The following is a 14,883-nucleotide window of genomic DNA, read 5'->3' as shown; positions in this document are numbered from 1 at the left end:
TGGCCAGATTCCCCCGCCCCCGCCCCCGCCCCCCACCCCCAGAAGCTGCAAGGATAAGGATAACCCGGGTGCTGGACAGCAATAGATTTATTAAGTATTCCAAAACATAAAAATAGACACAGACCAGTAAAAAATAAAGACTAGGGCCCTTGACATTATTAAAGAGATGGAGGAAAGAGGGAGCTGCACTAACTGATAAGACATGGGGAGGGGGAAGATGGCTAAATACAGAACAATCTTCCATTTCAGAACCCTTGAATCAGAAGCAACTAGAAGCTGGCTGCCTAGAACTCAGCGATGGAGGAGCAAAACCGAGGACAATGGGTGACTGGGCTTTGTCGCTGCTCAGCTCTCGCTGCCCCTGGCCCAGGGGTCTCACTTGGCCCCTTGGGCCTCGGACTCCTCCTCATCATCCTCGTACATCTCTCCTTCCTCTTCAGCAGTCGCATCCTGGTACTGCTGGTACTCAGAAACCAGGTCATTCATGTTGCTTTCGGCCTCTGTGAACTCCATCTCATCCATGCCCTCTCCAGTGTACCAATGGAGGAAGGCCTTGCGCCGGAACATGGCAGTGAACTGCTCAGAGATGCGCTTGAAGAGCTCCTGGATGGCTGTGCTGTTGCCAATGAAAGTCGAAGACATCTTCAGGCCCCGGGGCGGGATGTCGCAAACGGCCACCTTGACGTTGTTGGGGATCCACTCCACAAAATAGCTGCTGTTTTTGCTCTGGATGGCCAGCATCTGCTCGTCTACTTCCTTCATGGACATGCGGCCTCGGAAGACAGTGGCCACCGTCAGGTAGCGCCCGTGGCGGGGGTCGCAGGCAGCCATCATGTTTTTGGCATCAAACATCTGTTGGGTGAGCTCTGGCACGGTGAGGGCTCGGTACTGCTGGCTCCCACGGGCAGTCAGCGGGGCAAAGCCGGGCATGAAGAAGTGGAGGCGGGGGAATGGCACCATGTTGACAGCCAGCTTGCGGAGGTCGGCATTGAGCTGCCCCGGGAACCTCAGGGAGGTGGTGACGCCACTCATGGTGGCGGAAACGAGGTGGTTGAGATCTCCGTAGGTGGGGGTGGCCAGTTTGAGGGTCCGGAAGCAGATGTCGTAGAGGGCTTCGTTGTCAATGCAGTAGGTCTCGTCCGTGTTTTCCACCAGCTGGTGAATGGACAAGGTGGCGTTGTAGGGCTCCACCACCGTGTCGGACACTTTGGGGGAAGGCACCACGCTGAAAGTGTTCATGATCCGGTCAGGGTACTCTTCACGAACTTTGCTGATGAGGAGGGTGCCCATGCCAGACCCTGTGCCCCCACCCAGGGAATGGGTGAGCTGGAAGCCCTGCAGACAATCGCAGTTCTCACACTCCTTCCTCACCACGTCCAGGACAGAGTCCACCAGCTCAGCACCCTCAGTATAGTGCCCCTTCGCCCAGTTGTTTCCTGCACCGCTTTGACCTGAGAAGGAAGAAAAAGGCACCCTCTGACTTCACTCCTGGCAAGCCCCAGCAGACCACAGAACAAGCTCTGTGCATCAGATCTCCTCGGGGCACCATATTTCACCGGAAGGGAAACGAGAATTGGTTCAAAGGGAGCCCAGAGATGGTAAAACTCAGACAATTATGAAATGGAATTCAAAAAGTTGGATAACTGTTGTATTAGTCTATCTACATGAGACATCTGACAAGCAAAGAACACGTGTCGGGAGATGCAATGTTAGCCAGGAAGAGTAGTTTAAAGACAGAGCTGGCGGCAGGGCAAAGGCTTTGCTCTACACTGGAGCTGTGTGAAGGGGCTGTGAAATGCCAAAAAGGAAACTTCAGCCCATTAGAACCTCTCCAGGTCCAAGCCCAGCTCTGAAAGGCAGCTCCAGCTCAATGCCCTCTGGTTGAGACCCCACACAGTTTTAGACTGGAGAGGGGAAATTGACAGAGCCTTCTGCGTGGCAAAGATGAAATTAACAAACCCTCTGAGGAGGGATATCTGCCTGCTCTTTCATTTTAAACTACACTTCCTGGCTAACATTGTGCCTCCCTACACTTGATGAACATGCGCTGAGGTGTCTTGTGTAGAGAGACTGTCTCAAAGCAAAAGCAGATAGGAGACTAATGGCACTTAGAAGACTATCAAGTTTTTGATCCAGTTAAAATTCTCACGCTCCCAGAGCCTGCTTCACCAGAGACATTTCAGTTTTGATTAATTGCACCTCAATATGTACTTCTTGCAATTCACAGCCTTTTGACTGTGCTCTTAATTCCCATGCCCAATCTCATATATAAATAAAAGTCTACCTAACGAAGGTTCAGTGCACTGCATGTGATGAAGTGGCATCTAGTCCATGGAAATTTATACTGGAATAAATCTTGTTAATCTTTCAGGTGTCTCGCTAGTTTTTTGAGACACTGCCTTTCTCTCTTCTTTCAGCTTGTCTTGCTGCCTGTGTTGGTTGCTCTTGTAAAATTGTCTTTAGCCAGGTTATTTCATGGATGGGGAGGAATGAGGACAATTAGCCCAGGCTGTGAGGGACCCACTGTTCTGGGTTCAGTGGTAGACACTTTCTCACTGCCCTACTTCCAGTACAGTTCCCAGTTTGCTGCAAGGGGGGGTCTACTTGACCCTGGGGGAAAGTACTCTGTATCACACCAGGCTCCCTGTTGACCAGTCCCCTCCCTCCTTACAGACAAGGAGACCCTTTTCTTTCTGGAGGTGGGGAAAAGCCAAGAGGGGATGTAGACTGCTTGCAGCCTCTTAAGAAGCATTACAATCGTTGGCTTCCTAGAGAACAGGCAAGATGCACGGGAGACTGTGTGGCGTGGCGTCCTGATGCAGTGTGCCTCCGAAAGCAGCTGCGGGGAGACCCAACATGGATCACAGCCGTTCTGTGTTTCGTTCTCCCCCCTGCTCCCCATTTCTTCACTCAAAGCTGCTTCCTACAGGTGGCTTTTTGCCTTGGCAGGGGAAAGCCCGATATGAGATGAGCAACAGTCTTTTTCTCTATGAGGGATAAAAGCAACATGGGGGTCTGTTTCGACAGTGGAGACAGCTGGTGGGGGGGGTAATTTCCCTTCCCCAACCCCAGTCCCTGTCAACACTCCACTTCCCGTGGCTCCTGTTTGAAGGGAAATGTCATATCTGGGGAGCAGATCACAGTTACTTCTCTATCCACATCATTTAAAATAGCATCTGGTGAAAAAAACATGGCCCTTTATATTTCCCTTCACGCTCCAGATTGTGCAAAATAGGGAGAATATGGTTGGGAAGGGCCCTAGGCAGGCTCAGAAAAAGCCCTGGAGGGGGGGGAGGAGAGTCCCCTGGGAGGTTTCCTGCCCTGGCCCTCCAACCCCTCTTTCATGGCCAGTAGCAAATCTGCCTGAGCCCAGGGGCGGGGGCTGCCTTTGCTGAGTCAGGCCATTGCTCTTCTAAGGCCGGTATTGCCCACTGTGACTGGCAGCAGCTCTCCAGGGCCCTACCAGTTGACTCTTTTGACTGGAAATGCCAGGGACTGAACCTGGGGGCCTTCCACATGCCAAGCAGATGCCCCTTCTCCCTGCTGTAAGTCATGAGTGTCTCCAAACAGTCCAGCAGAACTGGGAGGGGAAGCTTGGGGGAGAGGGGAAAGTGTTGAGAAAGGAGGGAGGACGATACCAAAGATGAAGTTGTCGGGTCTGAAGAGATGGCCGAAAGCACCCGACCGGACGCTGTCCATGGTGCCAGGCTCCAGGTCCACCAAAATAGCCCGAGGGACATACTTGTGAGCTGGAAAAGCAGAAAAGGTTCCCCTTGAATGGAGGGCCTCAAGGAACTGCAGCCCCTTATCTCCCACCCAGGTTACACCCATCTCTGGAAGCGTTTCCCCACGACTAGAGGAGCCCTTGGGACTTGTTTGCAGAGTGCTGCACGAGGAAGGCCGGCCATATGGCTGAGCTTGACTACTCCTTCAGTACAGTCTCCTATTAGCAACGTTGGCTGGAAAACGAACGGCCCAGAAGTGCAAATTTCCCTCCTCGTATTCCATCCCCCAGTCCGACATGCTGCTTCCCAGCACTAACTAGGTAATTCCTCCTGCTGCTGTGCAGATCTGCCTTTCTAGGAGGATTAAGCAGAAATCCAGAAGGATAGTTAGAACTAACAGAGGGTATTAAAGCAGGCAGTATGCCAAGAGGAATTTAGCCAGCGGTTGGTCCTTGGCCATTTTCCTAAAGGAGGGAAGGACAGGAAGGTCTTAGAAGACACACTGGGTGTCACTGCAAGCACTTGGGAAAGGATTCTCCTGGCCCAGGCAAGTCGGTAGCATGCTTCTCCTGTCCTTGCCAAAGACCCAGAAAGGAGGCATGGAAAGGCCCAGGCTGGAAGCACAACTTACAAGAGGCTTCATTGTAATAGACGCTGATTCTTTCTAGCTGCAAATCGGAGTCTCCTACGTAGTTCCCACTGGGGTCAATCCCGTGCTCATCGCTGATCACCTCCCAGAACTGAGGGAAGAGCAAGAGTAGGTTAGAAAGGATGCGGCCTCCTTCCAGGCAGCTGGAAGGTCCAAAGGTGTGGACAGAGAAGTCCAGTTCTGTTCTGCCCCCAAGCATCTGCCAGAGCCCTGCTGTGGGGCTAGATGGAGCAATGGTCAGATCCAGTAAGGCTGCTCTCCTATACAGCTCAAGATCTGCAACACAGCAAGTACAACAAGTTCCTGGGAATTAGCAATGCGCTTAAGACAGGTGCTCAATTGTGTTTGCTACTTTGCCAAGCAGCTCAGCTTATCAGCAGTTTCCCCACACTTAGCAATTAGAGGTTATCAGCAAAACTACCATGGAAAGGGCTACTGGGCAGAAAGCGGCACGCTCCTAGGGACTTCCAGCCGCCAAGGGTACTTTTTCATTCCTGGGAGGGGCCTGTGCGGCTCCAGGGATCTGGCCATGGTGCTGAAACCACAGCTGCTCATTGCCTCCATTAAAGATACATGTAACCTATTTTGGACATGTAACCTGACGAAGGGAGCTTTGACTCTAGTTGGTCTTTAAGGTGCTGTTGGACCTGGACCTTGCTCTATTTTGAGCTGGTGCTGAAGCCAGGAAACCAAGCTGCTATTTGGCTTCCCTTCTCATGTTCAATGCAGACAAAAGAGAAAATTCAGACTAGGCCCTGCCGCCCTCTTGAACGGACTCTGCTCCCTTCCTCAGCACTGGATAGGGTGCTTAGACATGAAGGGCTGCTCAGGTTCTTGTATGCGTTTGAAACACAACCGAGTTCTATCTTTGAAACAAGATACAGCCAAGTATGCCACTGGAGAGGCAAACAGCTCATGCCTGCCATTGCCGGATGGTGGTTCAAACTCACAAGGAGCAACAGTGTATAATGCAGATGGGGGGCGGGTCTTCCTCAAGAGTGCGCCCAGAAGGTCAATGGCCTGTGGTTCAGATTCTAGTCCCTTCCCTTGGAACAAAGGCTTTGTGCAGGCATAGGCTAAGCATGTCTCCAGCACAGGACGACAGCAACGGTTCCTTTCATCCAAGGGGTTTGCTCACTCCAGTCAGCAGAATGGGAGCAAAAGCAAGCCCGAGTGCTGTTCTGGGAACTGCTGAGTCTTTGTTAAGTCATTTCTAGAGCTGGGCTTTAGTGGACAGGCTCCTCATTACCAGACTGCGCCAGCTACTAAGAAGGCAAATTGAAATGGGCAGCTGCCCTAAAGCATGGGGTGCAGCAAACCAAACTCTAGAAAACCCCTTTGCCACTGTTGCCTTCCTAAAATGAAGAGGTCCCAGCCGAAGCTGCCGGTCATTACTGCCCCAATGTCTCAGTCTCCCCTCTCCCATCAGATGATATTCTGGAGCCAAACCTCAGAGAGGTGAGTTGGTGCCTTCTAGCTGACTTGGTCTGGATTTAAATTCTCAGCTCAGTCCTGAAGCTCCCGTGGGCAATTTACTCTCTGGTAAAACTTCCCAGGGTTGTTGTGTGGTCAAAATCCACATACATTCCAGGGAGCCACGTGGAAGGAGGGGCAGGTATACAAGAGCCCTCCCCTTCAGATCACTGCATAGCTGCTGACAGCCAGAAATGCTTAAGCAACCAGCTAATCTCAATGGAGGAATACAATCAATATTCTGGAGTGAGGTGTGGACTTGGGTTCGACGAAGCCTTTCCCATCAATGTCCTGAATTCGGTACCAGATTCTAGGGGATGTTTTGCGGCCAGGATGAGAACAGCATCCTTACTGGAAAGCACCCCCCCTCCCTTGAAAAAGCTCAAGCTCCAAGGGGGAGCCACAAAGGCAAGCCTTGATGCCCCCTGTCAGTTATGGGGGTTTGCCATGAATTATTCCCACAGATTAACATGTGCCTGAGCCAGTTTAGGAGAAAAGCACCCCAGGGCCACACCCACTGATGCCCCCAGCCCGGCCTTGGGTGCACCTTACTCTGGAGCAGGGGGCCCTCACTCTGGGCCAGGCTGTCACGGGGCTCCTGGGAAATCCATCCTACTTGGGGGGGGGCAGAATGCGCTGGGGGTGGGTTCAAGAGAGAAGCCTGGGGGGGGAAAGCTCTGGCACTCCCAGCCCCCCTCCGAGGGGAGCTCGGGGAGGGGGGCTTGGCAGCTCTCGGGTCTCCTTGCCCGGAGCCCCGCTGCGGAGGAGTGGCAGGTGTCTGCCGTGCCCCTGCCCCCCCCCGCCCAGCTGCAGCAGCCCCCGAGGCTGATGGGGTTTCAGCCGGCTGCGCTCCGCCTCCCCGGGGGCCAGCGCGCTCAGTGGCCCCTCCCGCCGCTGCAGGCTGCCTGCTTCGCATTCATTCAGAGCTGCGCAGATGCTCATTAGCCGCCTTTGTCGCAGCCCGGAGCCGCAGGTGTCTCCGGGCCCCCCTGCCCACTTAGCCGGCTCGGCCCGGGAGGAGAAGCTGAGACCCGGCTGGGCAGTTCTCTTCGGGGGAGACGAACGAGGCTGGAGGGGCGCGGAGGGTGCGTCAGCCCCCCCCCAGGAAACCCCCTGCCTTCCCTGCCAGAAACGACCCTTCGCCCTCGGGGCCCAGGAAGGGTCCCCGGCATGGGCCGGTCGCGGGTCGTGCCCCCGCCCCCGCCGCAGCCGCCCGTCCTGCCGGGCCGGGCCGCCCCTTTGTCCCCGAGGCGCCCCCGCCCTGCGGCAGCCAGGCTGCTTTGCGCCAGGCTGCGGGGCCGGCTGCGGCCCTAGACTTCCAGTTCTGGGCCGGGGCGACGCCCCTCCTCGGGACCCGGGACAAAGGAACTGGGCGCGCCTTGTCCCCGCCCGGCCCGAAGGCAGCGCAGCGATGCGGCCCCGGAGCAGCGGCGGCCAAAGAGACGCGCCCCCCGGTCCCGGCCTGGACAGAGGCGCCAAGGTCACGGCGACGCCGCAAGGTCACCCGCGCAGCCGGCACCGCGGGGCCGCCTTTGTTCCCGGCACAGCTGGGTGGGGCGGCCCCCGGGAGGGAGGGAGAGAAGCCCCCTCTGCTGCTTCGACGGCACGGGCGGCGGCGGGGAGCCCGCACATACCCTCCGCCCGGGGCAGCGCAGCCCGGGAGCCGCAGCCAGGCCGGTTGCGCCCCAGCTGTGGGCCTGCCCCCCCCCCCAGGGCAAGGCGGCCCGACGGGGCGGCCGGCCGGCCGGCAGGGAGCCCGTTACCTTGGCGCCGATCTGGTTGCCGCACTGGCCCGCCTGGATGTGCACGATCTCCCTCATGCTGCGGCTGCTGCGGCGGTGGCGACTGGGCGGCTGCGGGCTGGACGGCGCGGGCGGCGGAGGCGGCAGGAGCGGAGCGCGGCGGAGCGGCGGGCAACGCAGCGGCGGGTTTTATGGGCGCCGCCCGCCGCACCCCGGCCGGCCCGCTGACGTCACTGGCCCGGCGGCCAATCGGCGCGCACCGCCGCGCCTCCTGCGCCATCCTGCAGCATCAGCACCAGCGGCGGCGGCGGCGGCGGAGCATCCCTGGCCCGGCCGCCTCGGCCGCCCCGCGCCGCCAGCAGAGAAGCGGCCTGCGCTCCTGGGGCCCCGAACGCCGCCCTGCCCGCCCGCCCTCTGCGCCCCGGAGTGGCCCCGACGCCCCCCTTGGCTTTGCGCTCGGGGAGAGCCGCGTTCCAGCAGCCGCGCCCTGCCCGAGCCCGGCACGCAGCCCCCGGCTCAGCAGTGCCCCGAGCCCGCCGCCGGGCCTTCCTCCTGCCGGGCGTGTTCGCAGGCGGGCGGGCGGCCCTGGAACCGGCAGCAGCAGCCAGAGCCAGGCCGGGAAAGGCGGCGCCGGCGAACAAAGGCCCTCGGGCGGGACCGTCGCCCAGCCCAGCCCGGCCCGGCCCCGGTGGGCGCCTCCCCCTCCCCACACATCTGGCCTGCGGGGTGGGGCTGGAGGGGCCGGCCGCGGCGCTCCCCTCCCTCTTCGGTGGGCTTCTTTGTCTCTGGTCGCTGCCGCCCCCCGGGGGAACAAAGGCCGGCGCCGGGAGAGGGCGGGCGGCAGGGGGGCTGCCTCCGGGCCAGAACGAGGCACCCGAGCCGGGGCGCTGGCCGGAGGAAGCAAGACTGGTCGGAGCCGGCTGGGCTCTTCTGGGTTGAGCCTGGGGGGCTTCGTCCACTGCCGCAGGAGGGGCCCAGGGCCGGCTTTCTTTACCGCACCGCTCGGATTCTCTCGCGCCAGAGCAGGCAGAGAGCGAGCGGGCGCGCTTGCCGCCTGCCGGAGCTGGCGGGGGGGGGGGGGAATGACTTGGTGGCCTTCTGCACATGCTCAGGGGCACTCTGCCTTGCTGTGCGCTCTGCCGCTGGCTGACTGCGGCCCACTTGCACGACGTGGCTGCACCGCGGACCCTGAGCCTGAGCCCTGCTGCATGGGGGGCCTGGCGGCCCGGCCCGGCCCTGGCCTCTCCCTGGCGAGGGAGCGCAGCGGCCTCCGCAGCTCCGGCCCGTTCCTGACAATGAGAAGCGCTCTGAGCTCGTCCCAGGGCCCGGCTCGCTCGGCTGAGCAGCGGCAGGGCGAGAAGGCCCACCGAGGGGGCTCCGGCAGGGCTCCGGCGGCCCGAAAGACTCGCGCGTGGCGGCGGCTGCTGCTGCCCTCTGCTCTCCGAAGCCGGAGCCCGCCTCGTCTGAGTTCTGGAGCGCCAATCCAGTCGGCCCAGGCTTCAAACACAGAGCAGAAAGACTGGGGGGGGGGGCAAAGAGAGGGCGGCTTCAAGCAAGATCGGAGGAGAGGAGGGGTAAGCCCCCCCCCAGGTCAAGCCGGGCTAAGGCAACATCGCGCGCAGGACAGGCAGGTGTCACAGGAAGGTCCAGAAAGACGCGCAAGGAATGAGACGGAGGACGACTCCGGGCGGGAGTCACGGACGGCCCAGGCCCGCGGCTAGCAGCTGGCGACCCGCGGGGCTGCGCTGCTCCGCCTTCTCAGCCACGTACGAGCCGGGAGCGGCGGGAAGCATCTGGGCAGGAATCCGGGCGCCGCGCAGGGCCGGGAGCCGAAGGACGCGGCGATCGCCGCCCAGGGGCGGGGCGGAGGCGCCGCTGCGGGAACAAAACGCGCGCAGATTTCCTTCGTGTCCGGTCAGCTCTCTTTCTCCGGGAGACCGTAGGCAGGGGCACCAGTGCGTCTGCTCGGGGCTTGTGCGCGGCTTCGCTACGGGCAGAAGGGAATGCCCCGGAGTGGCGACACAACCGTGCCTGGCTGCAAGCGTGCATATGCGAAGCACAAGCGCATGGCTCTTGGCCACATTCGCCCAGGGGCCCTGGCACCGAAGGGGTGGTGCAGCCTGCTGGCCTATTTGATTGCGTGCCCAAGGGACATGCACACACGCTGGAGATGTGCGTATAAAGGGTGCTGCACTTGCCGGGAATACACGGAATGGTCACCTGCACCGAGAGAACCTTTTTCTGCTTCTGTGGAGTATTTGGGGTGATTTTTGTTCCAGGGCCTTAATGGTGGCCAACGAGGGTCAGAAAGGCACGCCTGTTCTCCCTCCCACTGGCGCATCAAGGGCTCTTGGGGGGGAAACAGCAATGTTTTCTGGGGAAATGACAGAGTGGTCCAGTAAGTTTTTTTAAAATCACGATGAGTCACCTCTGCCCTCATAATTTGTTGGTTATGTATTTTTAAGATGTACATTAAAGAATCCTCCCCCCATTCTGTTTCAGCAGAGAAATGGTGGGACAAACGTTGTGTCCTTTGCCCCAGCGCGGTGTGTGCGCGTGTGTGCGGGCCCTTTCTCCCCCTTGCAGAGATGAACATGGAGAGAGAGGCTCTCTCGAGCCCGCCTCTATCCGGACCACCGGAGAGCTCGCTGCGCAGACCACGGGGAGATACATCCCCGCAGCCCGTGACGGAGCCCTCTGCCCCGCTAGCCCCTTGGGAGGCGCCTTCCCAGGAAGGAGCGGAGTCATGCTGTTGCCGATCCGATTGCAACCCCCCCTTGGTCACAGGGACGGGAGGGATGATTCATTCAACCAGCGCTTTACACATCAAGTGATCCCCCCCGCCCCCGCCCCCGCCCCCGCCAGCTCGCGGGCCCTCGGTCGATCTCTGGCCAAGATTCTCAGCCTCCTCGCAGAACGAAATCTCTGGGAAAGTACGCGCGGAGCTGCGGCTGGGTCTCACAGCCCGTTCGACAGACACACACGACTAGGGCAGAGGCCTCCCGGGACGGGAGCAGCCAGGCAGAGCCCCTGATTCGCTTTCAGGCCGGGCTCTCCTGGGCAAGCCAGCACGGCCAGGGGCCTCCCCTGATTCGCGCGGCATCTTGTACGCCCAAGCCCGGCTCTGCTTTCTGCAAAGGGAGCCACAGCCGGGGACCGCGAGGCCTCCACTCCGAGGGGCTTCTGCACCCACCGTCGTAGCCTCACAGGTCCCACCACAGGCCCTGCCAGGTAAACGGTTTCCATCCTCAGAGCTGGAGAACCGTAAGGAGATTTTATCTGGGAAGCCTGCAAGAAATCTCTTGAGGCTGCCTTCGCCGGGAGAGGCTCCGACTGGCAGCCAGAAGAGGGCTTCCTCGACCCTTGCCCCTCCTGCCGCCTGTCTGCTTTCAGAAGAATGTCTCTGCACCCTTTCCTCTGTGGGTGGGTGGGTGGGTGGGTGGGGGTGGGTGCTTTGTTGTGGGGAGCAGCCCTTCCTCTGCACAAGCCCTCTGCTTAAACTGATTCCATCTCAGGGCACTTTTCATGAACATGAAGAAAAAAACAAACCCATGGGGGAAGACTCGGCCCTTCTTTAGTGGAACCTTAAATTTGACCTATGTATATTAGACTGGTTTTATTTGAAATTTATTGATTTTATTTACCCCAATGAGAGCCCAAAGTGGCTCACATTTCTCCTCCCTGTCATTATATGCATACAACATGCCTGCAAGGTAGGATGTCATACTAAAATTTTCCTGAACCAGTCCAGTCTTCGGCCAGGGTGTGAGGCCTAGCTGTCTGCCTGCTGTAGAGGTGAAACGAACACTCATCTCTGGGGGGAGAAAGAGATTCTCAGAGAGCCGACCACATCCACTCCTGACCGGGACCCCTAAAATATCACCCCTGAGCACTTCTGAGTGCAGCATTTGTGGATGGGGTTCACATATAGGGGTAGGGTAACTGCGCTGCAGAACTTTCCTCGCTCATTTTTATCCTGCCTTTCATCCAAGGAGCACCTACCTAGTTCTCTCCCCGTTCCCCCTCACAACTACCCTGTGAGGTAGATGATTGGCCCAAAGGTACCAATGGGCTTCACAGCAAACAAGAGATGTGCACTTCGTTTTCATCAATCGTCCTGGCTTTCTGACCACCAAGCCACACTGCCTGGGAGTCCAACAGCAGCCTCCTCCCTTTGGCCCTCTGCCCTGCAACTCCAAAGATTCCCCTGTTCTTTCTCTCTTTTCAGAACTAACTGAGAGGGAATGGTGCTGGTGTGGGTCTCCCTCTGGGCTTTCCCTTACCGTGAAGGCTACTGCCCTGACCAGTGGGGCTGGCCACTCCCTGGTCTGTACTCGGAGATGCGCCTCTGATGCTTGCAGGCATCGTCAGCCCAGCTCCCCTGCATGCCGGGCTAGGCTCCAAGCAGAAGGTGCAGGAGGAACTGCCCAGCTGGGAACTTCCTTACAGAACAAGCATAGAACAACCCCCCCCCCCCATCAAGCTGCTGTCTGGAGCTCCAGTTTGAAACAGAGGCCAAGAGCACAGGCAACCCCCAGCCCCCTAGCAGTGCAGTGGCCTTAGAGTGGGGCTAACGCCAGACACCCTTCTACTCGTGCCACATACATGGAGTCTGTATGGTTTGCAAGGAACACGTACTCGGTATATGCTCAGAAACCTTCTTTATTATCATCTGCAGACTCTGAGCTGATATTTAACATGCAAAACTCTCTCTCTCTCTCTCTCACACACACACACACACACAGTTCTGTTACATCACAAGTAGATCACGGCTCCAAAGTACCTTCTCCCCTGTACAGAAAAGCAGAGTGGAGGTATCACCTAGAGCTCTAGCTGGGAAAAGACAAAGTGGTACAGCATCCAAATCCTACCTCTACTGTACAGGTCATCAGAAAACAAAAACAGGCCACACCCACCACTTTGTTCCCATCTCTGCCACTGGTGGAATGGCCTCGATCCTTCTTGGCACGGTTTGCCAAGCCCAGTGCACCAGGGGGTGCTTCTCCTGGTTGCCCAGAGCCCCCATCTCCTGCTGCTCTGGGAACCTTCAGACGGCGCCCAGCCTCGCCTCCCTTCTTCACCAGCAACACAAGGCCACCTCTTTCAACGTTCTCCTGAGCTCCTGGCTCCGGAAGGCATAAATTATGGGGTCCACCACAGAGTTGCAAATGACCAGGATGAGATAGAGGTTGAAGTACATGAAATAGCAGTTGCAGAAGGGGTGGCTGGGACAGGTGACGATGAGAATCAGGTGGAGGAAAAACGGCCCCCAGCAGATGAAGAAGACTCCCAGCAGGATGGTGAGGGTTATGGCCCCCTTCATGCTCGTGGCCTGTGGGGCGGTGCGTTTCCTCTGCATTCTGGAGATCCTCCGGGCGTGCTGGCGAGCCAAGGTGAACATGTGGATGTAGAGCCCCATAATGAGGGTGAGCATGAAGAGCAAGTAGGTCAGCAGGCACAGGACGACGGCGTTGCCATCGTCGTAGGCGATGAAGATGGTGCTCGCACTCACGCTGACCACCCATGTGGCCACAATGACGACGATGGCCCGCTGGATGGTCATGATACTGTGGTACCGCAAGGCATAGAAGATGGTGATGTAGCGGTCCACAGCGATGACCCCCAGGAAGGACAGCGAGGCCATAAAGGAGCTGCATATCAGCACATCCATGACGTTGTCCATGTGGCGCACCGTCTCGTGCTCCAAGACCAGCACCCCGTGCTCCAGCAGGAGGATAAACAGGGTCTCCACAAGGTTGCTGACGCTCACCAGCATGTCCGAGACCGCCAGGCAGCAGATGAAGTAGTACATGGGGGAATGGAGGTTCCGGTTCTTGATGATGGAGGCCACGACCAGCAAATTCTCCACCAAGCTCATCAAGCCCAGAGTCAGGAAGAGTTCGCTGGGAATGACGACGGGGTGCCCGTGGCTGCAGGAGGTCTCGTTGGTCCCATTGGCCTCCGGAACGTCCGATGTGATGTTGGGGGGGTCTTGCGGCAGCTTCACAGGTGACGACATTGGCATCTTAACGACGTTTGGGGATCCTGGCTGAGGAACAGAGAAAAAACAGAGGAAAAGCAATCAAAGCGCCGTACAGCATTTTCCTCCAAATAATTGCTTGGCTCTAGGAGTAGGAAAGGACAGGGAGGAGCGTGTCCTAGGAACTCACCTACCTGGGGCACCTGATTTTTCTTCCCGGGACTGGGTCTGTAAGTCTCAGAATGAAAAGACGAGACCAGAAGTTGCCCAGTCTAAAAGCTGAGGTTGCAGGCTCCACGACATGTATGTTTCGCTTCTTCCTTGGCGTCACGCTCTTGAGATCCCAGAGCTGTGCCTCGTCCTGGGCTTTCGTCTCCTTGCTATTGGTTCCTGAAGCTCATCCTCTGTCCTCCCTTTGGCTGGTCTTCTCTCTCCCCCTCTGGTGAAGAGCTGCTCCTATTTGCAAGCCCTCTTGGGCTTCACTTTGATGATGCAGTTGCTTTATTTGTTTCTGGCCCAAAGTAATTGATTAGCAGGAGTTTATGGCAAAGAAAGAGCCCTTTCTCTGCCCTATTTTCAAAGAAACTTACCCAGCTCCTCCTTTGGCAAAGGGGCGGAGGGTGATCCACATGATAGTAACTCAGGCGGCACGCGCTTTGAGCAGCACGGAGTGGTTATGAAACAGCCCTTAAAGCCTGGGTGAGTTTCCCCCTTCATTAAAGTCCCTCCCCATGGTGTGGTGCCCTCCACACACCAAGGGCCAGAGAGAAAGGGGGCCTGGCTGCGATTCATTACTCATAGTTGTTGCTGAGTCTTCAGTAGGCACTTCCAGTGCCTGGACCACAGGTCTCCTGTCTCAGAGAGAACGCCAACGGCCTTCTCCCCAGAGACAGGCTTCCTTCTGGCATGGGTGTCCTTAGCCAAGGAGACCTTGGAGTACCACCCTTTCACCCCACCCACAGGAGAAGTATTGCCAGATCTGTTTGGGCCAGCAATTTCCAGGGGGGGCATTTTCTCACGTGACCATTATGACAACCCAAACTCCCAGCCTGACCATTCGGTTGCCTGGATGGTCAGCAGTCTCAGTGAAAAGGGGTTTAGAACTGGGGCCCGGGTGGCCATCCCGTGCCGTCTGCTGCATTCCTCAACCCCAGAACACACAAAGGCCTCAGACAGACTCCGAGGAGATGGACAGAGCAGGGCAAGAGGAGAGGCTACATGCAAACGGGGACTCTCTGACCACCAGCTGCAGAGAAAACATGGAAACAGCTGTGCAGGTCTCAACTGCAATACTAGCAGGATTCCTCTATCAGG

The 14,883-nt window shown here is 58.0% G+C and overlaps 1 protein-coding gene across 1 annotated transcript; it reads right to left on the bottom strand.

Moving 5' to 3' along the window:
- Positions 1-41: 41 nt before the first annotated feature.
- On the bottom strand, positions 42-13,774 carry TUBB3 (tubulin beta 3 class III). Its single transcript, XM_055000280.1, has 8 exons — positions 12,671-13,774; positions 12,373-12,380; positions 9,288-9,576; positions 7,824-9,086; positions 7,611-7,707; positions 4,357-4,465; positions 3,639-3,749; positions 42-1,451 (listed from the first exon to the last, which is right to left on the bottom strand). The coding sequence occupies exons 1-8, from the start codon at positions 13,612-13,614 to the stop codon at positions 376-378; spliced, it is 3,897 nt and encodes a 1,298-aa protein (XP_054856255.1). The 5' UTR covers positions 13,615-13,774; the 3' UTR covers positions 42-375.
- Positions 13,775-14,883: the final 1,109 nt, after the last annotated feature.

This window comes from Eublepharis macularius, chromosome 16 (assembly GCF_028583425.1).
Source record: "Eublepharis macularius isolate TG4126 chromosome 16, MPM_Emac_v1.0, whole genome shotgun sequence".
NCBI classification, from domain to species: Eukaryota; Metazoa; Chordata; class Lepidosauria; order Squamata; family Eublepharidae; genus Eublepharis; species Eublepharis macularius.
This window is presented reverse-complemented; position numbering and strand designations above follow the sequence as displayed.